Below are 27,624 nucleotides of genomic sequence, written 5' to 3' on the forward strand. Positions count from 1 at the left end.
CATGTTAACTACATGTTAATGCTGTATATACTATACAGTATCAGATCTCAATGACATTGCGGCATATTGTGTGAATAAGTGACAATGGTGGGGGCATAGAGCACAGTGACTAGTTCACCTGGGGCAACATATTCATGAGGCGCTCGTCGAATTGATTTACAAGCAACAACCTTGAACACTTGCTCCCAAATGGATTGCAGTGAGCAAGGAAGCCGTAACTGAAAGCCGTCAGAAAGAGCAGTGGAAGTCTGAATGCCTCTTTGCTTGAATGGACACCTACGTCACACTCTCCTCCTAGGCGCAAAGCCCCTGTGGCCCGCTCATGAACGCACAGGTGCTTGGGCACCATTAAATGGCAAGGAACCACCCAGTGGTGAAGTGAGAAACCGCATCATGAAAGGTTGTGTATGGCCAGAATTGCAAATAGATTGGGGCCAAAGTATCACCAAAAGATGTGCCTCATGCGACTTTTTGGGACGATAAAACAGACAAGGGAAAATCCTTCAGCTGTTGCCCTAAAGTTACCCTAAAAAACACATGCTCATTATTGACTTCTCTTTGATGTCCAGATCCGAGGCATCTGTTGATTAAGCATGTGATTGTGTTACATTGTTAAAGAAAATGGGCCTCATTACAAGGTTGGAGGTAGCCTTGCCGGTTAGAGTGGCAAGGCTACCTCCATACCGGCATGAAAGTCTGGCACCCACGAATGGACAATTACGGGGCTATTCCAACCCCGCCGGACCCGGTAGATCCCCATTCCCATTTCAGCCCCATAGGGCTCAATGGGAATGGGGCTGCCTGTAGCACCGGCACCGTTTATAACGGTGCCGGTGCTACAGGCATGCTGTGCTCATGGGTGCCTTTCATTCCACCAGGGCTGACCTGGCGGAATGAAAGGCACCCACGGCACAACTCGGAGTTTGCCGGTCCGGATACAACGGAACCGGGAAGCTTACTGGTACCGTTCTGTCCGGACCGACAACCTTGTAATGAGGCCCAATGTCATTGGATACTTCTCAACCAGCAAATTACTATCCCATTTCAGCCGTAAGCTTACAGGAAAGCTGCTAGAGAATGTAGTTCCCGGTCAATTACAAAATGTTCACTTTCCCTGAAGACCATCTATGGCCTGACCCTCCCTCCACTGTAGGATCATGTACTTACATTGCTGAGGTTGAAGAAAGAAAGACCATCATGCCTCACAGCAGTGCCCCTATGGAATAGTAGCTCACTGAATCAATGTACACCCACTCCCTTCCTTCCAGGTTCACAGGAAGGGATGCTGTGATTGTCATGGGCTGCGAGTGCCGACAATGTGATTGGGTCTGAGCAATATACGCCTGCCGCCCCTTTACCTAGCCATGGCAACTCCTCTCTGCCATTCCATTTACTTGCCAGGAAAACCGTCCCAGGCTTGATCCTACCTGCATTGCTTAGGCAGAAGGAGGAAAGTGGTTCTTGGCCTTCAGCAGAGCACCTGATCAAGATGGCAACTCACTGCATTGATCTTCTTGCAGAGCCATCCTCCCAGCTTCACAGGTGAGGTATTCATTGATTGGTTTGGGCCACGAGTGCTCATCATGTGATCAGGTCAGAGCAATGGCCGGTCTCTGGCCCTCTTATGTAACCGCAGTGACCCATTGCATTCCCTTAAAACCATCTTAAAGCTGATTCTCCCTCCACTATCTGTTCAAATAACTTGTAATTGCATTGCTGTTGTTGAAGGAGGAGAGGCCTTCTTGGCCTACAGTAGAGCTCCCGCTCCAAGTAGTGGCTGACTGCACATATTTTCTTCTCTCAGCTTCACATGGGAGGTGTGCTGTGATTGGCTGGGGATTGGAAAGCTGTCCATATGATCTGGTCCTAGCGTGGCCTACCTCATGCACGTTTTTCTGACCACAGTAACCCTGCGCTGCCATTAGACCCACTTGCTCTGAAGACATTCTAAGGTCCAGAATCTCCCTCCACCCTCTACCCAAGGGTTTTTGTAATTCTCTTTCTGAGGACAAAGGTGAAAAGACCATCTTGCCCTGAACCAGAGTCAATGCTCAATATGGAGTTTGCTGCACCAATCTTCTTCCAGGGCCTTCTCCCTAGCTTCACAGCTGAGGCATGCTGTGATTGGCTGGTGCTGTGAGTGCTGACCATGTGATGGGATGAACGAGTGTTGGCCCGCCTCCTGCTCCCTTACCTGGCCATGCCAACACCACTCCACTATTTCATCCACTTTTCCTGAAGAATATCACAGGGCTGACCCACCCTCCATCATCGTTTTGTGCTTGCACTTGCATTACTGAGAATGATGGAGGAAAGACTATCTTGCCATGCAGTCAAGCTCTTGCTTCACAGCTGAGGCCTGCAGTGATTGGCTGGGCTTGCAAGGGCTGACCATGTAATTAGGCCCTTGCACTTTAATGGTGATCAATCTATGGCAGCTCTTGCCCAGGCAGTCCGGCAAAGAGGCAAAGGCAAAGGGAAATCTATCGCCTCATCCTCTTCATCATCCTCATCCTCAGACCTGACTTGAGTGCCTGGTATGTCGCACCTGACCCGTAACCCCATCCTCCTCCTCGCCTCCCATTTGTGACACACCATCCTCTTGACATTCATGTAGCCACTGAGGGTGCTTGTGATATTGCCCGCAACCTTAAGTCCTCACCTGAACAATGTCTTCCTTGCTATGTAGCCTTGATGAAATAGTTTATGCCCCTCCGTGTCAACCCCATCACAGAGCTGTGTACGCTCGACTGTCCAGGAGGCTGAAATACAACCATTACACCTTTGTGGGGAAAAAACATGGTGGGCCCTTCTTTCACCCCATTTTCAAAATACTTTTTCCTGGGGGAAATCTTGGGAAGAAATCATGTCCTCTCAGTTAATAGTGCACTGCAAAACGAAGGGACTATGTGACAAATAATCTGGTTTCAAACCACTCAGAACCCAGAAACTAGTCTCCTATTTATGAGGCAGAGAGCCTATGATGCATTTGACAGGGGCACCCCTGTCACTCTCATACTCTTGGAAATCTCTGCCACATTTCGCACTGTGAACCATACTTGTTTCATTGACAGACTTCTCCCCACCATGGTTCTGGAAGGTAGTCACTGAACTGGGTCACCAGTTATCTCTGGGAGCACTGGCGTCACTTGGACATGTGAGTGATTGCTTCCTCTGCCATGCAGCTGTAGTGTGCTTCCATCACCTTGACTTGGTTCTTTAGGGATTGTTTTATCCTCACATCTTCAGATCAAGGATGATGCCTCTCAAATCCTCCTGTAGGCTGCCTCTGACATCACTGGCAGAGAACTCTTTTTGACCTTCTTCGAAAGAATACAATCCTGAACTCTTCACAACTTTTGTTTGACACCATTAAAAATAAAAATAATCTGCTTTGAGTGCCCTTCACTTTAAATGGCTTGACTCGTGACAGACTCCTCATCCTCCTGTTTGACATACATTATCCTCCATTCCTCAAATCCTGAAAGCACAAAAAATGCTTTCCAACTGCACATGATGAGGAAAACCTTTTCCTATGTAATGCTGCTTCAGAAGACCAATGTGGCCCCAGGTCTTATTCTCTCCAGGCTTGATTACCTCAAATTCACTTTCTTGGCACTGAACAATACTTTAACCTGACCGTTGAGACGTCTTCATAACAAGGCTGCAACACTCATTTTGCCCCTTAGACACAGGTACCCATCACACCCACCATGAAACCTCTGAAATGACCCTAAGACTATCTGCATCAGCCAAAATTGATCTTGAACATTAAGAACAATCAAAATAGACTTTCATTTTTTATTATAAAAGTATACGATTTTCAACAAACATTTTAATTTCAGTCTCCTGCCCATATCCATTCTATGCATTGCCTGAACAGGAATATATCATTTATCTGCCTCTAATCCTTTTTTTAAAAAATATCATAGGCACGTATACGATAAGTAACCAGAAATATTCCATATTGCACTTTCAATGAATAATATTTCTCATAATATCCATAAACATCACTGCATACATATTTCTATTCATATCCCAATATTTGACTTTTAAGCAAGTCTAGATGTTATAAGTTGTTGGATACCTTTCTCTACGAATGGTCAACGCAGGAGATTTTTCAGTAGACACTACAGCAATCACATACATCTAATACATGCAAACAAAAATTACAAATGACCTTTAAAGCAATCTACTGTGGAAATAGAGAGGAACTGAGGACCTGTTTGTGTATTTGTTTAAATGACCCCTAAGGGCAATTATTACCTAGCAAGGGACAATGAGCTTGTACCAAGCAGGCTCATTGGCCCTCTCTGAGTCGTTACTTACCTGACAAAGCCCTTCCTCACAGCACATTCAATGTTCAAATTACTGTCATGGAAGGCAGAAGGGACTATGTGAAGTCCCTTCTCTCATTCTATGGCAACCATCTTCATTGTTTACTTATTTTTTACTCTTTTGAATGGCCACCATGGAAAGGGAGAATGGGCTACGTATCCAGTTCCATGGCAGCCATTGCTTTTTTTCATTTGCTGATCGCCGGAGCGTCTGACAACTGAAAAAAGAAGATATTAGTACCCCTTTATAATGGGCCAGAGTACTAATAGCAATAAGTCCCTCACTAGGGGGGCAATACCGCTTCTGGGAAGCCCGCAGAGCCTGTGTTAACTGTGGGCCCTCGGGAAATTACCGGTTTCGGTAATGGCCCCCCAGCTCGGGGCTTATTGCTTAATTAAATCATACATTAATTGTACTGGGCAAAGTGCCATTGTTTACAAGGTATAAGAACATGTACTTATAAAAATGATGAAGCTGAATATATTACAGACCAATATATTCTTAACATCATTTACATAACATACCAGTTTTTATACAAAATATGCACTTCAAATAAAATGGAGTTTATACTGTGCAAATTACCTATAGCATAAGAGTAAGAGAATGTAGTGTTAACACCCGATTCAGTGGGCTGGATCGGGTGTTATCGGCCCATGCCCCGAGTTAAAGGCCCGAGCGGCAGCAGCAGATGGGGCGACAACACCGAAGAAAACAGGTAAGGGGGGCGTGGAGCATACAAGATTCTAAGATAAGGGAGGTTGGAGAAAAAATGGCACTGCCTCCAGGTTCCATGGAGCACGGGCTGAGATTAACGGTTTCAGCCCGCAATCCAAGGAACCTGATTGGCTGCTCCCCCCACCCGGGTTCTAATATAACTTATGTGTTCACAGTCGGTTGAGAGCACACGGTGGAGGCAGAGCAAGTAAAGGGTTCTGCAATACTGGGGCTTGAGTTGCAATGACTAGAAATTCAGGGAAAACCAGGACACCACACCGAAAATCAAGATGTAGGATAGAAACATTGGGTGACATGAGGAATAGACTATTGGTAAAAATGTGCTTTTATGTAGATTAATAAAGTTGGAGAACAAATGTAATTTGTAACCTATGTTTTGTTTTTAGAAGTATATGACGCCTGCATTGCCTGCTGGGGTAGAAACATGTCAGACAACTTAAAATTTCCAGACTTTCTGGAAATGTAAGCAGAGGGAAATGAATAAATAGAATACTGTATAATTTGAGAAACAGTTTTACTTGCAAGTGCACAATGGTTCCTTATACAATATGTCTAGATGTTTTTGGAAATACTAGTAGAGATCTATGAATTATACATTCCTAATAACCCCTACAGTGCCAAGGACGAGATATCTCGTCCTTGGAATTGCATGTGTAGTGCCAAGGATGAGATAGCTTGTCCTTTTTGGCACCTTGTTTTGTAATCCAACCCCCAGGATATGTGAGGGGGAGGTCCCACCTCACTACCAGGGGGCTGGATTACCTTCAGTTTCACGTCGGCGTGCGTAAAGCACGTCGGCGTGAAACTGAAAGTAAAATCACTAGAAAGAAGGTAAGAGCCCTTCTTTCTCCGCGTCGATCACCGGCTGTATTTCAAGCCGGAGATCGATGGAAAGGGGAGATTCTCCCCTTTCCAACGATACCCATTGTGTGGCATTGCTGCCCGTGGATCGGGCGCAGGGCGCGGGATCCGTGGGCAGCAATGTCACCGGATCAATAGAGATCCGTTTGTGACGCGGGGGAGGGGGGGCTGCTTACTAGGTAAGTGGCCCCCTTCCCCCGTGGCCCCAAAGCATGGGTCCACAGCACTGGAGACCCCTGGGGGCAGATGATCACTGCCCCCAGGGGTGAAAATAAAAAAATAAAAAATGTAAAAAAATCGAGGGATGGGGAGGCGGGAGGGGGCTTGGGGCCCTGGGGCCCACTAGGCCACCAGGGATTTAGGGAAAAAGTGGTGTCCTTGGAAAGGGGAGGTTCTCCAAGGACACCACGTATATGAGGCATTGCTGGTCACGGATCAGCGCAGAGCGCTCGATCCGTGACCAGCAACCCACTGGACCACCATGGATTCGTTTGTGACGTGGGGGGAAGGGGGCTGCTTCAAGTAAGCAGCCCTCTCCCCCCGCCCCCCAAAGCATGGGGGCACATATGTGCACAACCCTGGGTGCACAACCCTGGCGGCAGATGGCTGATCATCTGCCCCCAGGGAAGGGGGGCAAAAATTAAAAAAATACAAAAATAAATAGAACGGGGATGGGGGGTGGGGGGCCTGGAATTTTTTTGACCCCGTGAAATGGTGGTGGCGCTCCACCTCACACACCAAATGGAAAGGTGGGCCACCCCTTGTAGCCCTCCCTGGGGGCAGATTTATACCCCCAGGCAGGATTACATGAGGTGGCCCCCCATCCAATTGGGGTGTGGGGGAGAGGGCCACCAGGAATTAGTGTGCAGGCACCCCAAAGGATGGGGCCTGCAGGTTAGGCCCCCTTGGGGGCAGATGGCTGATCATCTGCCCCCATTGAAGGGGGCAAAAAAAAAGAAATGAAAATAACAAAAGGGAATGTTAGGTGGGATTGTGGGGGCCACTAGCTACCAGGGATATATTTCACAGAAAAGGGGGGTGGCCCTCTCCCCCTCACCCCATGGGGAAATGGGGGCACCCCTTGTAGCCCTCCCTGGGGGCAGATATCTGCTCCTAGGAAGGGGCATCTTACCCCAGGGAGGGATGCATGAGAGCCCCCCTCTTATCTGCCCCTGGGGAGGGCTGAACGAGATGCCCCCCCTGCATTTGGCCCGCCCTAAAGTGTACTGTACCTTTTTCGTTGTTTTCTTTGTTTACAAAGCTTGCCTTGGCGCAAAGGGGCACATTGGTGTGCCAATCTGGCGCCGGGGTGCCCAAACCTTACTGCCCCACCCACTGGGGGCTTGTCCCACCATTTTTGGGGACCCTCTCCCCCCTCACCACAAATGGGTAGCGGGGGCACCTCATGCAGGCCCCCCTGGGCCTCCTACAAACAGCTGTGTGAGTTACACACCCCCACCATTTTAGGGTGGGGGGGAGAGGGCCCCCAAAAATGGTGGGACAGGCCCTCCAGTGGGTGGGGCAGTAAGGTTTGAGCACCCCGGCGCCAGATTGGCACACCAATGTGCCCCTCTGTGCCAAGGGGAGTTGGGTTACCAAAGGAAAAAAGAAAATGGTGGAACGCTTTTTAGGGGGGGCTGTGGGGCACCCCAAAGGGTCGGGGAATTTTCTAATGGGATGGGGCGTTGGCCCCATCCCCCCCATCCGCAATGGAGTGGGTGCCATGTCATGCAGCCTTCCTTGGGACCAGATATCTGCTCCTAGGAACGGACGCCTGAGCCCAGGGAGAAGTGCAGGACAGGCCTCCCCTTATCTGCCCCTGGAGAGGGCTACATGAGATGGGCTGCCCGTCCAATTGGGGTGGGGGTGGAGAGGTGCACCCCCCTTCACATTAGAAAATTCCACAGCGGTGTAGGGGGCCCCTCCGCCCCCACTAAAGGGCAGCATCATACCTCTGCGGATTCCCACAGGTGTCCTCTTTTCGGAAATGCATGGGGTTCCCTGTTTTCCTTGGTGTCTTGGTCACCCGAGGCCCATATCTGTATGTTGTGCTTGTCTGGAGAACGTGTCAAATTCAGGTGTCGAAACAGACTTGGGATTACCTGTGTTTTAGGCTTTCCCCTTGGCGCCCAGGTAGGTGCACCCACACATGTGAGGTACCGATTTCATCAGGACACCTGTGGGAACGCGGGACGGTAGGCCATGTGTTGCTGGCGGCGTGTTTCGATGGGTGCGCCGAGTGAAATGTGCAAAGAAAATGCATTTTTTCCCCACATTTTGGACTTTGCGGCGGTGTCTGGGTAATAGATTCTGCGCCGATTTACGCAAATCATACCTCTGCGGATTCCCACAGGTGTCCTCTTTTCGGAAATGCATGGGGTTCCCTGTTTTCCTTGGTGGCTTGGACACCCGAGGCCCATATCTGTATGTTGCGCTTGTCTGGAGAAAGTGTCAAATTCAGGTGTGAAAACAGACTTGGGGTTACTTTTGTTTTAGGCTTTCCCCTTGGCGCCCAGGTAGGTGCACCCACACATGTGAGGTACTGTTTTCATCGGGACACCTGTGGGAACGCAGGAAGGTATACCATTTGTTGTGTTTGTGTGGTTTACATCACGTTTTGACCCATTTGCTGGTGCCCTTTGTCACACAACCCTTTCATTTCCCAAATGTGACCTACATTTAGTCGCTGCTTTAGGCACCATACACTTTTGTAACCTGCACAAGTCACCTACCCTTGAAAAGGATGCTTGCCGTTCCTCACCACATTGGTTTTCCAGATTTACACATACTAAGTGAGTCTGTTCAGGCCGTGAGCATAAACCTCCTGTGTACCATGGCTCAGTGTTTGGCTTGTGGTATTGCTTGTTTTGTAAAACACTACAATAAATGTGTGCTTTCCTAACTGCAAGAGTCGGGGAATGTAGCAGAGCATTGCTTTTCCAAAAATCATAGAAGCCATTGCCGTACCAAGCCAACCATGTCCAACACATACCTTTTCTTCAGTCATTTTTCCGCTTTTCCCCCCAATCTATGGCATTTTCCGCTACCTAGTTGTTGCCTGACCTAAACATTAATTCCTAAACTTGGAATTTTGTCTTCTTTTCAGAAATATATGCCTTTCTGTCCTCCAATATGGCTTTCCTACCCTTTTCTTCCATTCCGTCCATGCATGTCCAATTGGAAAAAATGGCCAAAATCGCCTACCTCTCACAAAACAGTTGATAACCACATCAAAATGTTTTGTTTCCGTTTCCACTCAACCTGTTATTGAAAGCCAGGAGATTGGGGAATTCAGCACAGCAAACCATTTGTTCCTAGCTCTTACAACGAAAAAACCACAGGCTTCTTTTTACATCAATTTATTGGCATTTTTTGAAAAAACCCAAAACTTTCGCCCTTTTTGCTTATTTTCTCTCACCCCCCCTACAGCAACCTAGGATTCCTGGGTGGCATTAGGACCGCTTACATGTGGGAAAAAAAGGAGACAAATTTGGCCGAGATATCTCATGTAACAAAAAAGTTACAAGGCACTGAATGGCCACATACCGAAATCACCAAAAAAGGCCTTGGCACTGGGGGGAAATACCCATGGCAGTTAAAGGGTTACAGAAGGGCATAGAATGGACACAGGCTGGGTTTTGGGCATAGGATAGTTGTAGGAAATGGTATATTGTATACTAAGATAAAGTATAATTGGCATGGCTGTTGTTGATGCTGAATGTGTCTAGCAGTCAATTAGTAATGGAGAGTATATGTTGCCACTGAAATCTAATAACTGTGAATCCTCATTAGTCAATCTGTTCGGTTTATAGTGATTCCTGGTATTCCCCCTCAAAGTAGGTATCATCCACATTTCTTTCCAAGTAGGACGAGTAACGGAGCATCTAAGGGCACGTCATTGGTTTCCCGTAGCGAGTCACTTTCAATGTAGGGCACTTTGCATGATTCACAAGGCTTTTCATGGACGAGGTATGAACCATCAAGACAGAGAGGTCACTTTAGCAGCAGAACATGTATGCATGTGATCCAGCCGGTGTATTCGTAAAGCAAACGTTCAACCCCAGAGAGAGTCATTCTCCATATAAGCTTTTAACAGAGGTTCCTTGTTATCCAACTCACTGGTAGTCATTTTTCAACCCTGGAAGGATGTAGGGCTTAGTGGATATTGCGTGCGGGTACTGGATCTTAATATAGTGATTTGATTACATCTGTATTGTTATTAGTGCTGCCTCTTGGCAGCTACCCATTCCATGATCTTAATGTACAACGGACCAATAACATTGTGATGGTTTGAGTGACCCAGACAACATTTAAACCTGTGACCTTAAAGTCCAACACAGATCCCAGCTGTGGATACATCAATCCACTGAGCCACAGACCCGGCCATTGATAGGTTATTTATAGAACTCGCAGTTACGTGGAAGCATTGTGCCGCTGTACAAGTAAACGTTGAGGAGAACATGATAGAAAAGAAAGAAGGGGTGAGCTAGGGATGAGTGTGTTGTACGGATCCGGTCATCATCATTTGGTGTAGGTCCTTGAAGAATTTTTTGTCAGGAACATTGATAATCAAATAAACATATATGCAGTAGGTAAAGTCTGTCAATTTCTGGCAAATTAATCAAAATCATTTACATTGGGAAGTTTTAGGCCTTAATTCCCATGATTCCTTAAGGTGAATGTATGATAAAAATGCATTACTAAAATAAATATATTTTTTCAGGATATTTCTCAAGTGAATAGAAGAAATCTTTTTAAAATAGGCACCGTGCCCTTGTTAATTTTACAAAATGCCACCTACTTTCCCAATTATGACAGTTACTGTGAAAAAACCACCTTAATTGCAATGAGTTTATCTTAGTTATTAATTTCACTTCTTCACACGGAACAACCATTTCAAGCAGAAAGAAAGGAGGATGTTTCTTGAAATTCCATGAAATCTATTCTGTTTGATATCTTATGGCGTACCCACTCTAAATATGATCCAAAAGTGCACTTATTTCAAAATGGGTGGAACTTACCCAGGCAGCATTCGGAAGTCCCCAGAATAGTCCTCATATTTATAGTTCACAACCTTCCAGTCTGAGTTGTAGGAGCGAATGCACTGCAACCAGAGTTAACAAGGGAATGAATCAGTGAATCCATCAAGCAAAAGTGATATCGCACATTAGCCAACTGGGAAATCTCTGTTTGCAATATTTATTTATTTATTTATTTATTTATTTATTTATTTATTCAAATTTTTAAAGCGCACATCAGCCCTGGGGCATTGTGGCGCTGTTACAGATAAAAAAACATCAATCTGGTTACAGTGGAAGGCAAATGGTTACAAGGCAATTTTCATTACAGGATATTGTATGCAAATACTGGTATTACAGACCCATATCGTAACAGAACGGTTGAGGGCAGGTGCAGGTGAAGGAAAGGTAATGGTTAATTGAATAGTGTAGTTTTGAGAGATTTGCGAAAGGAGTACAGCGAGGGTTCTGCTCTGAGTGAGTTGGGGAGAGCATTCCAAAGCTTAGGCGTTCATGAAATGGCATAGTTTCTCTCTATCCTGTCCAAACCATTCCTAAAATACTTCAGCAGTGCAACATCATCATTTATGATTAGTTTCTTCCACAGTTCATTTCCTTATTCTGTTTTTGGACCTCCTTGGAATGCACTCAATCTCAATGTTACTTTTGGTAGAAACAAAAATCAAAATGGGACTTCGTTATTGTATTTGGATGCCTGTTGCACTTTAAAGCAAAGTAATATAAACAGAGACTCAGAGCAGGATTTAACTTTAAAAATAGGTCATTTAGGGATGAATAACAACATGTAACATAATTAGAAAACTAAGGGTGAGCTGTGTACACAAGTATTCTCTTTCATCAGAGTTGTTGAACACAAGTGTGGTGCGTGAAGAATGCGAGTCCCTCAATCAAAGATGTGGTTGGCAAAGTAGCACACTATGGGCATGGAAGGAGGTCTACCTCAGCCTACACTGTTTGTGGTAGATTTACATTCATGCATTTCTCTTCTTGATTGATATGCAACTGAAATGCCTCTTCAAACCACTGAACTGCTGAAGTGGGCAGAGCCTCCAATGATTCCTTATGTGAATTCAGGATGATTGGACTCACCCTTTGCACCTAAGGATAAGACCCAAGGTGGGCTACTTAGGTCTTGTGGGTGGCGTTTTGATATTATATTATAATATTATAGGTTATTTATAAGGTGCTTAATACCCAGAGGCGCAGACCCAAGGATCGAACCTGTGTGGCTGCGTGTCGTCTTGCTTCCAAGGCGAGCATGTTGCCGCTGAGCTATCCTCCCGAGACTTTCACACGTTTAAGTAACAGATGTTGTTTATAAACCCAGAATAAACCAATGTGGTACAACTAGGAAGTGGGTGGAAATGGTTGACACTCCTGAAAGTGGATGGAACAGAAGTTACATTTGCTCAACAGTATGTCTACATTGGCATGTCTTTAGTAAGGATTGGAAAATGGAAACCATACACTATTGAAGTGCCAAATAATGGCCAACAAACATCAGTCTTCTCATCCCCATAAACACCAGTTTATTCATTCATGTAAATGATACATTTGGGAGACAGGTACTGGCAGAACCGCTATACACACTTTAGCACTATAAAAGCTAAATTAGATATCCCCAGAGACAAACTAAAAGTAGAAGAGTTGACAGTGGTTGCATAAATTAGGATAACATGGAGTTACAGGCCTTCTGTTGGCATAATGTAACAATGTTATCGGTGGAAGCGTGCATGCGCCAATGCTGGCTAGCCTTGCTGTAATACAGGTCATCCACAGCCCACTGGGCAACATGGGATCTGCCCCATTGTGACGAGAACAAAAAGGAGCAGAGATTCATTTCACTTCCCAAGTGAAAAGGAGTGGAGGCCAAACGTCATTAACAAACCTTTATTGAGGGGCGTAGCTTGCGTAATCGCTACATAACCTTTTAAGAAATCCCTGGCAGAGTGATATGTCTCCGGCATCTGATCACTAGTGTTCCTTTAAATACACTTGCCATCTTGGCAAGAATTCATGTGTACAGGTTTGGATATCTCTGGTTGCCATGGGAGAATGGAAGGCAGATTATCATGTTCATTTCATTTGTTTGGGAGTTTTGTAATGTGGGTAATGTGAGCTAGGCACGTCGAATTTACGGATTGTGGGGTGACAGGTGAAGGTGAACTACTGCATAGGGAACGACACAATGCAGATATGGTTTCCTGTTTCAATTACATCTTAAAGCATAACCAGCATGAAAAGGCCCTAGTCTATGTTTGTTTCACTTGCCTGTAATAAATGACTCTAAGCAATGCCGTGGAACACTTTGGGCCTCATTACACGGTAGGCGGAGGACCAAGGTGCTATTAGCACCTTGGTCCATGCCGGTAAAATACCGGCACCGTCTTGGTGGAAAGGGGAATTACTGCCCTATTCCAAGGTTGATGGGGCGGTAATTCCCCCTTCCCCCATTTCCCTTCCCCATTCCCATTTTTGCCCCATAGGGCTCTATGGGAATGGGGAAGGTGCTAATTACGGTGCCGCAAATTGCGGTACCGTAATTAGCACCCTGGTCCCTTTGCGGGTTGGTTTTTAACGCCTGCTAAACAGCAGGCGTTAAAGTACTTACACGCAAAGGGACCTCGTAGTAAGGCGGTACGTAGTAAGGGTGTACTCTATGCCTAGTTACCACATGCAAAGTACAACCAGACATGCACAGCTTCTGCTACCACATGCCAGTTGGATCCTAAATTAACGCTGTACTGCCATATTATGCAGGCAAGGACTAACAGCCTCACATGTCAATGTGTTGCCGTCATATGTCATATGCAGCACAAATGTCCTGGAATGGCAATTGACAAGTAATGACTCATCCGCATGGCAAAGTCTTATATGTAGGGTAGAGTCTCACCTGTCGAGGTGCTGCCATCATAATACAAACTATTGCCTCAGGTTCCCAATAATGCAGTCTTATACCAGTAAATGTCTCATATGTCTAGTATAGTCACCATATGCATATTTCAGCATTAGATGTCCGGACAATGCCATCATATGCCAAGGACAACCTGAAAAGCAGCAGTGATGCCCTCCTATTCCAGGCAATGCCTTATATGCTTTACACCATCATCCTATGTAAGGTACAGCCTCATGTGTGAAGTTGATGCTGTCAAATACAAGCTGCATTTTCACAAACACTAGGAAGGCTTAAGGTACTTACCTGTAACTATTGTTCTCAAGCATGGGTCTGGCATGGATTAACATGCTCATAAATATTCCCCGTAGTCAGGGGGAATCCTGGGTAAAAGAAAAATCAGTTTCACTTTCACTTATAAACTGTATTTCTCCTTTAAACCAATCACTTGTTCTCTGGGTCATACTGCCCCCATCCAATCACAGTCCTCTACCTAGGTCCCTCCTCTGGCAGCCATCTTCAGATTTTTATAGCACGCTTCAGTGCTCAAGTTTGCTCTCTCAGTTATTTGTATGTTTTTTCATGGTTTTCAACAAAAACAATTAAATTCTATTTTTGTCTCAAAGGAGTCTGTGTGCTCTTTTCTCCATCTGTCGACAGCGGGGATCCGTTGTCTGTGAATTTCAGCTCCCCCCAAGGGCGAAGATCGTCAAAGATTCTAGAAGGTTATCGGGCCTACTTCGCGATCTCCGACCATGACGGAGGAGAAGAAGGAGGGAAGGTCCCTCTACAGGCCCTGCACCAAATGCGGGCTATGGAACGTGTTTGTGGAGGAAAAGCACCTGTAATGCCTCTACTGCCTGCACCAAGACCACAATGAGTTGGAGTTCGAAATTTGCCTCAGGTTCTACAAGAAGACGATGAGGGACAGGCACAGTAGACTGGCAATGTGGCTCAACGTCAAGGCCTCTGACCCATGCTCAAAGCAGGGTCATGCTTCACCCAGAACCAGGAGCGGTCTTCTAAGTCCTTCCAGACCCTGAAGGGGAAAAAGGGGGGACCAAGGAGGCCCCAAAACAGCCCTTCCAGACTTGGCCCAAGCCATGGAGGTCTTGTCCACGGATGACGAAGACCAGGAGTCCTTGCACATGGTCCATGAGGACATTGAAGAGGAGGAGGACGATGCAGGGCCTTGTTTTCCTATTTGGCCTTCTCAGCTGAGGGACATTTCCTTGGATATTCTGCCGGCCCTGCATACCTTGGTGTCAGAGATCCAGATGAGGATGCCTCCGGCTCTGGCACCTGGGGTACCCTAGGTCCCCGATTTGCCTCCGGCAAAGAAGTGGAAGCGTCATCCGATGCCCCCATTTCAACCTCAGCCACCACGTTGGGTCCCTTCTCCCCCAGCAGATCCAGACACGGGTACAGGGACGGATACGGTCACGACAAACATGGATGACAACGAGGATATTGTTGCAGCGGACAGCGAATCTCCACATTTGGATGCTCCACATAGGGTATCTCCACCGGATGAGGTGGGATCGTACCACTCCATGATCTCCAGAGCCTCCGAGATATTCCAGCTAATGCCCGGGGAAACCAAGAAAGCAGGCTTCTTGTACAAGAAGCGCGAGGCCCTATCACTTCAACAATCGTAAATGCTGCCCCCATGTCTATGCATGGCAGATGCATTCACATGAATCCCTATGAATTCTGCCTGGTTTTTGCAGGTTCAAAAACCACCTGAAATTCCATGCAGATTCCAGTATCTCTGCCGCTATGAAACTTCAATGTGTTTGAGGTGAATGCAGATTTTATGAACAGAGCAGCTGGGGAGTTGGATGCAGACTTTAAGGACTGATCCATAACTCAGTGCATGAAAATCGCATGGCTCTTGATATAGTGGTGGTGCACATGTCTTTGCAGATAAAGCACGAACCACTCCACGTTCCTCCTGCATCATAATAAGTCACTGTGTGAGGCAGAACAATGTATAGTGCTATCCAATGAAGCTAGCACTGTGCTGCTCAGTGTGGCCCCATTCACTTTAAGAACCTGGAAGTGAAACATACTCGAGGCAGGCACAAAGGTTGGTAGGTAATATCCTATTGGATCTTACGCCCTTGTAATGGGCCCACTGCCATAAAGCCTATATGACTTCAAATAACTGTATTATTATCATTATTATTTTTGTTTTTCCTTTTAATGTGCAACACGCCCGTAGGCCTCAGTGGACACATTGAAGACAAATCAGCATAAATCGATGTGGGAGCTGAGGGTCAAAGTCCAATAAGATCACAAGACAAAGCTTCGGCATATTACGCATTAGAATTGAAAAAGTAGGTATTTATTGCCTTCTTATAACTGAGGGCACACGGGATAGCATGTACATTCGAAGAGGGAGAGTTGGACAGGTCCACAAACATCAAAGCTTGTTCCTTCAAAGCCTTTCAATTTAAAGCAAGGGAGGGAAAGTGTATTGCTTCCGTTAGATAAAAGAGATCTCAATACACGTGCATCACGCAACCGACTTGACAAGTAGCAGACATTTGTGTGTGAGAGAAAGCATGTTATATGCTATTCTATGTTATGGAAGCAGCCAGTGATGTGGCCTTCTTGCCTCAGTGACATGATCAGTCCTGCCCAAACCACATACTGCTCTCATTGCACCATTTTGAGCAACTTGCAAGGTTTTCAAGTTGGCTTTCAATGTGCCCACCTGTTACAGCAGTCAATTTTAGAACTAACCATAGCCCATGCTACTATTGACAAATTAATTCTAGGCAGAAAAGGCTTAATCTGTCTAAGCAATTTAGTGATGTAGGCGCAAGAGGATTTTGCATGCGCAGCATGTTTCATCATTGTCAAATTCAAATCAAGATAGACTCCTAGGGTTTTCACAGATGACTCAACTGGGATCGAGCAGTCAGCAATCCTAAACTGTACATATTTTGCATCCAATTTTCTCAACCGTTGAGCAGAGCCCACAATAACCAACTCTGTTTAGTTTTTATTAAGTGCAAGAGGATTAATGGCCATCCATGTTTGTATTTGGATCAGCACATATGTGTTGTTAATGTTGGATGTAGCAAGATCTTAATTCCCTGTCACCTCGAATATTAGCTGGGTGTCATCTGCATAGTTGGTGTATTTACCTCCAACACTATCCAACAGATCAAAATGTTGAAGGATGTAAATATTGAAAAGTGTTGGAGAAGGGCAGGTACCCTGCGGCACACCACAGCACAGTGTCTCAGATGGCGCCTTAAAGTCACCAACCAACACCCTGTCATGATGCCTACCCCCGGAGCACCAGGCCAGGCCCAGCACCCCCGGGAGCAGGCATCATGCCCCCGGGTAAACGCCCAGCGGCCCCTTATAGAGGCTCTTTGGACTCTGTCCTGGCGCCTTTGGCGCCAGGCTCATGTTGGACATCAGTCCTGGCGCCATAGGCGCCAAGCTCATAAAGGAAAGTGTTTGGTGCACTTACCTGATGCAGACCATGCTGCATACTCACCTGATGCAGACCATGCTGCATGAAGACCCAAGCTAAATGAGGCTTAGGAGGGACTATTTTACTGAAGGGACTATTTTGTTACTTGGGTGGGGCTGTGGAAGAATACTTACCTGGGACTTCTTCCAAGGCTATTTAAACCACGCCCGGACAGCCACACGTGCTTCGCGTTGTTCTGCATCCCAGCAGCCGAACGCTCACCGTGTCTGCTCCTGCACCTGGACTCCAGCCACGCCCGCCTCGAACCTGGAACACCTGTAAGGAAAGAAGAGAAGAGAGAGGTGAAAACCAAGAACTTATTCAAACTTCTTACCTGCATCCGGAATCTTCACGCCAGCATTCTTGAAGAAAGACTTCCATTTAAAAGCATTGTGTTGCTCGCTGCAGCGCCGCGCTTCACTCACCTGTCCTCGAGACATCTCCCGGCTCCATCGCGGCTGTCAGCACCGGTCACCACATCTCTGCACCTAGGGGAGAGAAGAAGACACAAAAGGTGAGCAGAGGGAACACAGGAGGGAAGCCGAATTTTCAGCCATAATACTTACCGGCTTTTCTTGGTGAACCATTCCACATTTCGGGTCGGTGCCACTTCGTTGCTCACACTTGAACTTTTGAATCTTCATACTTACGGCGTATCGCTACGAAAAGTCAAGTGGATTTTGCCAGCGCCATTCTGAGAACCAGTGAAGTAACTGGACGAACGCGCGCCCCTGCACCAGAAGCAGGATGGAGAGTTCATCCTTCCAAACCATAAGGTGAGCTTAAACCGGGGGTTTTGGAGGAAGTCAGAGAAGAACGAAGGGGGAAAGGGGAGAGCAAGCACACTATTCTGCAGACAGTTAATCCCCTTTCTCATCTGCAGAAGGATATTCCTACGGGCCAGACAAGCAAGATTTGGGGGTCCTGTTCAATCGGTGGTCTGAGTTCTGCGCATCACGCTTGAAGAGCCCACAGCAACCCAGACTAGACCAGCGCCTCCATGGGAGCCAGGTGAGCGTAACAGAACGCGAAGCCGTCCTACAAATTTCCACCCAGGCGCTATGGAAACTTCTGAGACTGAACAGTTGGCCCAACTACTGGAGGAATTACGGGCCGAAGTACACGCCGCTCGTCAAGAGACTAATGCTCTCAGGAGGGAAGTGATTGTAACAAAGGAAAGAGCTGATGACCTGGCTAGACAGCTTTTGCAAGGTCAAGCTGGACAAACTCCTTTACCCGGTTCCGGGGGGAACCCCGCTCCTGTGCTTTCCAGTAACCCGGTGCAGATTAATCTACCTGGAAACATGCCGCTGGCCCCACCCGAACGCTTTGCTGGGGACCCCAAACGATTTGCCGTATTCATGAATCAGTGTTGTTTGCATTTCCTATGCAGACCTGGGGCCTTCCCTAATGACCAGACCAAGGTAGCCTTTGTATTGTCATATCTCAGCGGCAGTGCTGCCGATTGGTCAGTTCCACTGGTAACTCAAGATGACCCGATTCTTCGTGATTTTCAAGGATTTCAAGCAAGCATGGAGAGGTTATTTGCTCGTCACTCCCAGGGGCAGGCTCTGGATGACGAACTTCTATCTCTGCGACAGGGCAATCAAGACCTCCTATCCTACATTGCAACCTTTAATAGACTAATTGTGGAAACTGGGTGGCCAGAGGATAACAGAATCACGTTATTTTATCGAGGTCTACGCGGAGAACTTAAAGATGTCCTGGCCCAAGTTGTAAATCCGCCCCAAGAATGCTCAGAATATATAGACTTAGTGGTCCAATTGGATCACAGACTGCAAAACAGAAAAGCAGATCGGTCCAACTTTGAGACCCGGGTGTTGGTCAAGACCCACGCTAACCTCAAGGGGGCTGAAGCCTCTGAGCCAATGCAAATCGGAGGGGTTAAAGGACCTCTAACTCAAAAGGAACGTGAAAGAAGACGGCAGATGCAATTATGTCTTTATTGTGGGTCCTCTGGACACTTTCTATGAGATTGCCCGGCAAAGCCGCCCAAGAAGGTGGTAGGAGCTGCTGATAAAATCCATGAAAACTCTGTATCGGGAAACGACCATGCCCGACAAGCGTAGGGGTCCACTTGCCGAGCTTGAAAACAAACTCTCAGACCTCACATTTCATTGTGCCAATGGTCCTCGTAGATCCGGAACAGCCTAAGCGGTTGCATGCAATAAAGGCATACATCGATAGTGGGGCTATAGGAAACTATGTGGATCGTGAATTGGTCTCCAGGATTAACCTCCCTCTGCGTCCTAAAACCAGCAAAGATGTCATCACCACAGTTGATGGAACCGAAATTGCCTCTGGACCGGTAACACATTCCACAGCTGAGGTGACACTTGTAGGTCCGGACGGCCATCGGGAGGCAGTTGTGTTTGATGTAATCAAGGCTCCACAGTTTCAGGTTATTCTCGGAATCCCTCGGTTAGAGACACATAATCCTCGAATTGATTGGCGAGCAAAGAGAATAACCTTCCCGGAGTGTGCACAAACCTGCTACCCAGAAAATCTGAAGATCAGTCTAGCATCAGTAACCTCTGTCTCCATGCAACTACCTCCGGAATACCAAGACTTTCAGGACGTCTTCCAAAAGGAACAGGCCAACACGTTACCTCCTCACAGATCGTACGATTGCCAAATCGATCTGGTGCCCGGTGCACAACCCCCTTGGAGCAGGATTTATGCCCTTACTGAACCGGAGAATCTGCATTTGAGACAATATTTAGATGAATACCTAGCCAATGGTTTCATTCGCCCCTTAAAAGTCTCCGGCATCCTCGGCTTTGTTCTTCGTGCCAAAAAAAGAAGGCGACCTTAGAACTTCTATCGATTACCGCGCATTGAACCAGATAACTGTTAAAAATCGTTACCCTCTGCCTTTGATCCCTGAACTCCTTGACCAGGTGAAGGATGCTTGCGTATACACCAAGTTAGATCTCCGGGGGGCTTATCATCTGGTACGAGTAAAAGAAGCCGCCGAATGGAAAACGGCCTTCCGTACAAAATATGGACTATTCGAATACCAGGTGATGCCTTTCGGGTTGTGCAACGCGCCTGCTGCCTTCCAATTCTTCATGAACGATGTCCTTCGGGAACTCATCGATGTCTGTGTTGTCGTGTATATCGATGACATTCTGGTGTACTCCTCTTCGGAATCAGATCACAGAAAACATGTCAGGGCCGTCCTAGAGAAATTGCGCCAGCACAAACTGTTTGCAAAGCTGGAAAAATGCGTTTTCCATACCACCGAGGTTGAGTTTCTTGGATTCATCCTGACATCTAAAGGGGTCCGAATGGCCATCCTCAAATGGCCATCACCTAGTTCGGTGAAAGGTGTCCAAAGCATGCTTGGTTTTGCCAATTTTTATCGCAGGTTTATCCCGGAATTTTCACGGGTGGTGCAACCCATCACTGCACTCTTGCGGAAAAATAAACGTTTTGAATGGACTGAGGAAGCTGAACAGGCCTTTCAGGAATTGAAAGCTAAATTTACGTCCGCACCTATTTTGAAACACCCGCGTCCCAATCTCCCATATATAGTCGAAACCGACGCATCCAGCTTAGCCATGGGAGCTGTCCTGTCTCAGAGAGACCCCGAAACCATCCAACTGCACCCCAAAGCATTTTGGTCCAGAAAGTTCTCGCCGCCGGAGATAAATTAAGCAATCACTGATAAGGAATTATTAGCTATTAAGTCCGCCTTTATGGCTTGGCGGCATTATCTTCTTGGCGCCAGGCATACCATCACCGTGATCACTGATCACCGGAATTTACAATATTTAAAAATTGCGAAGGCTCAGTCTTCACGACAGCTCCGATGGGCTTTGTTCTTTGCTGAGTTCGATTTTGTAATCACTTACCGTCCCGGCTGTAAGAATGGCAAAGCGGACGCGCTATCTCGAATTGGAATGGGAGAAATGGACACAAACTCAGAACCTGCGCCGATAATTCCCGAACAAAGAATTTTGGGGATAACCACTTTACAAACCCTTGAAGACATTTAAGCATGGGTAAAACAATTCCTGGACTCTTCAGCCTTGCAGGATTGGATCAAAAGGGGGTCTTACTTTTCAGTCAACGATGGCTTACCTTACTTCCAAGGACGCTTATTTTTGCCAGAAAAGGAATTGCAAGTACTGGTTATTTCCCGTCATCATGATACTCTGATGGAAGGACATCCTGGCATTGCCAAAACAGAGGAAAAAATTAAATGACAATTCTGGTGGCCTTCCTGGCGAAAGGATATTAAATCTTTTGTGATGTCCTGTGGAGTTTGTGCCCAAAACAAAGGGCAAAAAACAAAACCCGCCGGTCTTCTTCAACCCTTAGACATTCCACCAGCACCTTGGCACACCTTGTCACTAGATTTTATCGCGGACCTGCCCTCTTGTAATGGATACAATACTATTCTGGTTGTGGTGGATTTATTTTCCAAGATGGCCCATTTTATTCCGTTGAAAGGATTACCTTCAGCTTTTGTTCTTGCCAAGGAATTCCTCGAAAATATCATCAGTTTGCATGGATTCCCGTCCATACTAGTCTCCGATCGGGGAAGCCAGTTTATTTCTCATTTTTGGAAAAAGTGTTGTCAACTGGCACAAATCGACGTAAGACTCTCAACCAGCCACCACCCACAGACCGATGGTCAGACGGAGAGAACGAACCAGACCCTTGAACAATATCTACGATATATGTTGCACCAATCGGAGGGTAATTGGAAGGATATTTTATGGGTGGCTGAATATGCATACAATAACACAATACACTCTGGAACTGGTCAGAGCCCCTTTTATACCCTATATGGACATCACCCTCGTACTTCAGACTTGGACTCACCTTTGAGCCTTGAAATGCCCGCAGTGGACCATTTGCATTCTACGATTACTCAAGCCTTCAAGGATGCAACTGCACACTTACAACATGCGAAAGGGAAATACAAACAGAATGCGGATCTGCATCGAAGAGAGGTGCCTCCATACCAAATAGGGGATCAAGTATGGTTGGCTACCAAACACTTATCGCTCAAGGGACCTCAGACTTTTAATCCAAGGTATTTAGGCCCTTACTCGATCAAAGCTATAATTAACCCAGTGGCAGTCAAGCTAGATCTACCAGCTAACATGCGGATTCACCCTGTTTTTCATGTGTCACTTTTGAAACCAGTGCAACCAGGAACCAGATTAATAAAGCCACCAGAACCAATCCAGATAGATGGGGAGCCTGAATTCGAGGTGAAGAACATTTTGGATTCTAAGATCTCAAAATCAAAACTTTTCTATCTAATTGATTGGAAGGGGTACAGGCCTCAGGAAAGGTCTTGGGAACCCAGCGACCACATACATGCACCTCGGCTAGTAAAAAGGTTCCATCGGAATTTCCCAAACAAACCGAAACCTCCAGAGGGAACGACCTTGGGAGGGGCCTTGGGGGGAGTGCTGTCATGATGCCTACCCCCGGAGCACCAGGCCAGGCCCAGCACCCCCAGGAGCAGGCATCATGCCCCCGGGTAAAAGCCCAGCGGCCCCTTATAGGGGCTCTTTGGACTCTGTCCTGGCGCCTTTGGCGCCAGGCTCATGTTGGACATCAGTCCTGGTGCCATAGGCGCCAGGCTCATAAAGGAAAGTGTTTGATGCACTTACCTGATGCAGACCATGCTGCATACTCACCTGATGCAGACCATGCTGCATGAAGACCCAAGTCAAAGAGGCTTAGGAGGGACTATTTTACTGAAGGGACTATTTTGTTACTTGGGTGGGGCTGTGGAAGAATACTTACCTGGGACTTCTTCCAAGGCTATTTAAGCCACGCCTGGACAGCCACAGGTGCTTCGCGTTGTTCTGCATCCCAGCAGCTGAACGCTCACCGTGTCTGCTCCTGCACCTGGACTCCAGCCACGCCCGCCTCGAACCTGGAACACCTGTAAGGAAAGAAAAGAAGAGAAAGGTGAAAACCAAGAACATATTCAAACTTCTTACCTGCATCCGGAATCTTCACGCCAGCATTCTTGAAGAAAGACTTCCATTTAAAAGCATTGCGTTGCTCGCTGCAGCGCCGTGCTTCACTCACCTGTCCTCGAGACATCTCCCGGCTCCATCGCGGCTGTCAGCACCGGTCGCCACATCTCTGCACCTAGGGGAGAGAAGAAGAGACAAAAGGTGAGCAGAGGGAACACAGGAGGAAAGCCAAATTTTCAGCCATAATACTTACCGGCTTTTCTTGGTGAACCATTCCACATTTCGGGTCGGCGCCGCTTCGTTGGCAGGTACCGCACCCCGGCCCCTATGGGGAAAGGACAAAAGACATTACTGGGGAATTATAAAGACATTTAGAGGGGTCGCCCTCATCACTAACTCACCTGATTGTACCATCAGCAATTTAACCCCTCAACGCATCGCCTTCGTTCTGCACCTGAAATAGAGGACAGATCACAGGTTAGGAAGACAACATAAAAAGAGGCTCACACTTGAACTTTTGAATCTTCATACTTACGGCGTATCGCTCCGAAAAGTCAAGTGGATTTTGCCAGCGCCATTCTGAAAACCAGTGAAGTAACTGGACAAACGCGCGCCCCTGCACCAGAAGCAGGATGGAGAGTTCATCCTTCCAAACCATAAGGTGAGCTTAAACCGGGGGTTTTGGAGGAAGTTAGAGAAGAACGAAGGGGAAAAGGGGGGAGCAAGCACACTGTTCTGCAGACAGTTAATCCCCTTTCTCATCTGCAGAAGGATATTCCTACGGGCCAGACAAGCAAGATTAGGGGGTCCTGTTCAATCGGTGGTCCGAGTTCTACGCATCACGCGTGAAGAGGCCACAGAAACCCAGACTAGACCAGCACCTCCCTGGGAGCCAGGTGAGCGTAACACACCCTTGACGTCTGAGGATCAAGAAAAGAGCATATCCAGGCTGTAGCAGTTGGCAATATCAGCTAGCCTCTTAAGCTTTAAAGATGGATCGAGTAGATCGAATGCTGCCGAGAAGTCAAAGAGTATGAGCATAGCAATCCGGCCTCTATCAACAATCTCTTTGTTTTAGAACTTTATTTAAATTAAGTTTGGCAAACATTTCATAAGCATAACAAACACACAGCGTGTTGCAGTACAATCATTACAATTCTGGTTAGAATGCTCACGTGCACAAGTACACATAGAGGATTTGACTACACTGTGCACCAGCACCTTGAAGCATCTTTTGTGCAAGATGGAATTACAATAATGATCTCAGACCAAATAATTGGACCGACTCAAGGAATATGGCAAAATATTACTTCATTATCAATTTAATAAAGCAGGATCAACTGGCACACATCAGACTGATGCATGAACTCTCACACAGAAGCTTGATTACATGGAAGTCTTATACCCCAATATGCATCATCTATGATGTAATTCTAGGTGGCAAAATACAAAACCTATCAAGGGATGGGATTGGTTTAGGGGAACATACCTACTTATAGAACATATAAGGATCAGTACAACACTGGCTACCCCTTTTCTGTAGGGCACGCCTGGTACTACCTCTAAATACGTATACCAAACAAGGGGGGTTCTGGCAGTACGAAAGCAGCCCATTGACCTGTTCTTGGGTGGATGTCCCCTGGGAGAGTCTCAACCAAGTCTTTTGCTCACTGTCCCTTTCACAGAGGAGAAATATCCCTGCATATTCACCTTTGTCCTGCAAAGGGGCAGTCCAGCACCAAAAGGCTAGGCAATTCTCCTCTGAACAAGAGTACCAACAGCAACCCCAGTCACGTGTTTCTGTCTAGTCGGGCCTGATAAGTGAGGTGGAGCTGTGCCTCTCTAAGAACAGCGAGTAAGGGGTCCATGTCTGGACCTGGTAACTTAGGGTGAAATCCAAAGTTACTCAATATGCAAAACAAGGGGAGTTCTGGGGGTCCCTCTACCGGCACAAACACGGCCCATTGACCTGTTCTTGGGTGGATGGCCCCCGAGAGAGAATCAAACAAGTCTTTAGCTCATTGTCCCTTTCACAGAGGAGAAACATCCCTGCATATCAGTCTTTGTCCTGCCCAGGGCAGTCCAGCACTGAAATGATAGGCAATTCTCCTCTGAACAAGAGCACCAACATCATCCCAAACACGTGCTTCTGCCTAGTCGGGCCTCATTAGTGAGGTGGAGCTGTGCCTCTTTAATAACAGTGAGCAAAGGGTCCACGTCTAGATTCCATTGGTAACTTAGGGTGAAACCCACATTTACTTAATATGCAAAACAGGGGAGGTTCTGGGAGTCCCTCTACCAGCACAAACACAGCTCATTGACCTGTTTTTGGGTGGATGGACCCCGAGAGAGAATCAAACAAGTCTTTAGCTCACTGTCCCTTTCACAGAGGAGAAATATCCCTGCATATCAGTCTTTGTCCTGCCCTGGGGCAGTCCAGCACCGAAATGCTAGGCAATTCTCCTCTGTACCAACAGCAAACCCAGACACGTGTTTTGACTTAAATACATATAGTACTAATTATAGCGGACAAAACAACAGTGGATTGTTCTATGCTACATTGCACATTGTGTTGTCCCTCAACCCCACTGATTGGCTGGCATATTAGCCCAGCCTTGGACTTTTGGCTCCTTAGCAGCACATACGTGAAACGAAACTTAGGTGTTTGAATCCCATCAGAGTACTCCCCATTCTGCCAATTAGTCTATCATCCCTCATCCCCTCTTCCTCTCCCTCTTTCTCTCTCTGCCCCCTATAGCCATCCCTCCCTCTCCTCCTACTTTCTCCTCTTTCTCTCTGACAACTCCTGATGAGGTTTCTAGACAAGTCTGATCTATGAAAGTCTCATCCACACAGGTGCTCCCCTGCTCCTCCAGAACCATGATGGACCATATTTGCACACTCGCTCCAGCCTTGTACGATTTCTGTAATAATTAAGCACTCCCTTGTGCACCCCCGCCTCAAAAGCTGTCTGCCGATCCTACCTGCCTGGCAAACTAATGCCCAATCTCCATCACCCCTTTCCTGGGCAAACTCTTGGAAAAGCTGGCCATCTCCCAGCTTACTCTCCACATTGAATCTGTTGGTTGTCTCCATGACCATCAGTCTGACTTCAGAGCTGCCAGAGGCATGGAAACCGCTCTCCTGAGAACCTGTGAAGATCTGCTCGCTAAACTTTGATTCGGGCATTCCTTCGGTCCTCATCCTCCTTGATCTTTCCTATGCTTTCGACCACACCATCCTGATCAATCGACTTTGTGAGAACCTGGGCATCATGGATCAGGCCCTGGAGTGGCTCACTGCCTTCCTCTTGGACCACCCCTCTCATGTGCAAATAGGACCCTTTCTCTCTGCCACCTCTCTCTCTACCTGTGGAGTTCCCCAGGCCTCTATCCTCTCACCCTGGGTTTTTAACCTCTACTTGGCCCCTTTCGGCCACCTAATCTCTACCTTCTCCTCTAACTTTCAGTGTTATGTGCATGACACTCAGCTTTCCTTCAGGCGCCCCTCAGCCTCCTCTCCCCTCTCGCTCATTCCTGACTGTCTATCCGCGATTCAGGATTGGTGCACCTCCAAACGATCTCTGACTTAATGCCAGTAAGATGGAGATCCTTCTCATTGGGACCCCTGCCCCTGCTTTCCCTCTCTCATTCTGGCTTCCCTCTTGGAGCCCTCTTCCTTCACCTTCCTGCAAGGCAAAAAACCTTGGTGTCATCTTCGACTCCACTTGCTCTTTCGCTCCTCACATCTCGGACATCGTCAAGAAGTCCCACTACTAGCTGGACCTCCTCAAAGGGACTCTTTCCTTTCTCACTTCCCCCAGAAGCTCACTGTCTCCAGAGCCCTTGTTCTCTCTAGGATGGACTACTGCAACAGCCTCTTTCCCAATCTGCCTTCCTCTACTCTCCACCCTCTGCAACTAATCCAGAACAGGACTTCAAGACTTATCCTTGGCCTCAAGCCAAGGGACCATATCTCTCCAGCCCTGAAATCTCTCCACTGGCTCGTGGTGGCTGCAAGGATCAAGTTCAAGGAGGGCACTAGAGAGCCATCCAAGATGGCAGCTCACTAGAGAGCTCCGTACAGTGCCCGGACATATCCTGAAATATAGGTGCCCTGAGTGCTTCCACACTTGTGTGACCGACGGAATCTGTAACCAGTCTCCCCAGAGAAACCCCAGGGGCAACAAGCTGCAGCTGAAATATAAGCCACAGCTACTCTTGTCAAGGTGTGTGCGGCACCACGCGGCTCTGTATTTCTGCGGCAATGAGACAACAGACAGCAAGGCAGACA

At 47.1% G+C, this 27,624-nt stretch overlaps 1 protein-coding gene across 5 annotated transcripts in view; it reads right to left on the reverse strand.

Moving 5' to 3' along the window:
- DOCK11 (dedicator of cytokinesis 11) overlaps positions 1–27,624 on the reverse strand; it is a 1,707,663-nt gene that overhangs the window by 1,344,826 nt on the left and 335,213 nt on the right. For all 5 annotated transcript variants that reach the window (XM_069612850.1, XM_069612848.1, XM_069612847.1 and 2 more), the window contains one exon: positions 10,956–11,038. In XM_069612850.1, the coding sequence (XP_069468951.1) occupies positions 10,956–11,038 (83 nt within the window). The remainder of the gene's footprint in view (positions 1–10,955; positions 11,039–27,624) is intronic.

Source organism: Ambystoma mexicanum, chromosome 5p (genome assembly GCF_040938575.1).
Source record: "Ambystoma mexicanum isolate Mex_15411 chromosome 5p, UKY_AmexF1_1, whole genome shotgun sequence".
Lineage (NCBI taxonomy): Eukaryota > Metazoa > Chordata > Amphibia > Caudata > Ambystomatidae > Ambystoma > Ambystoma mexicanum.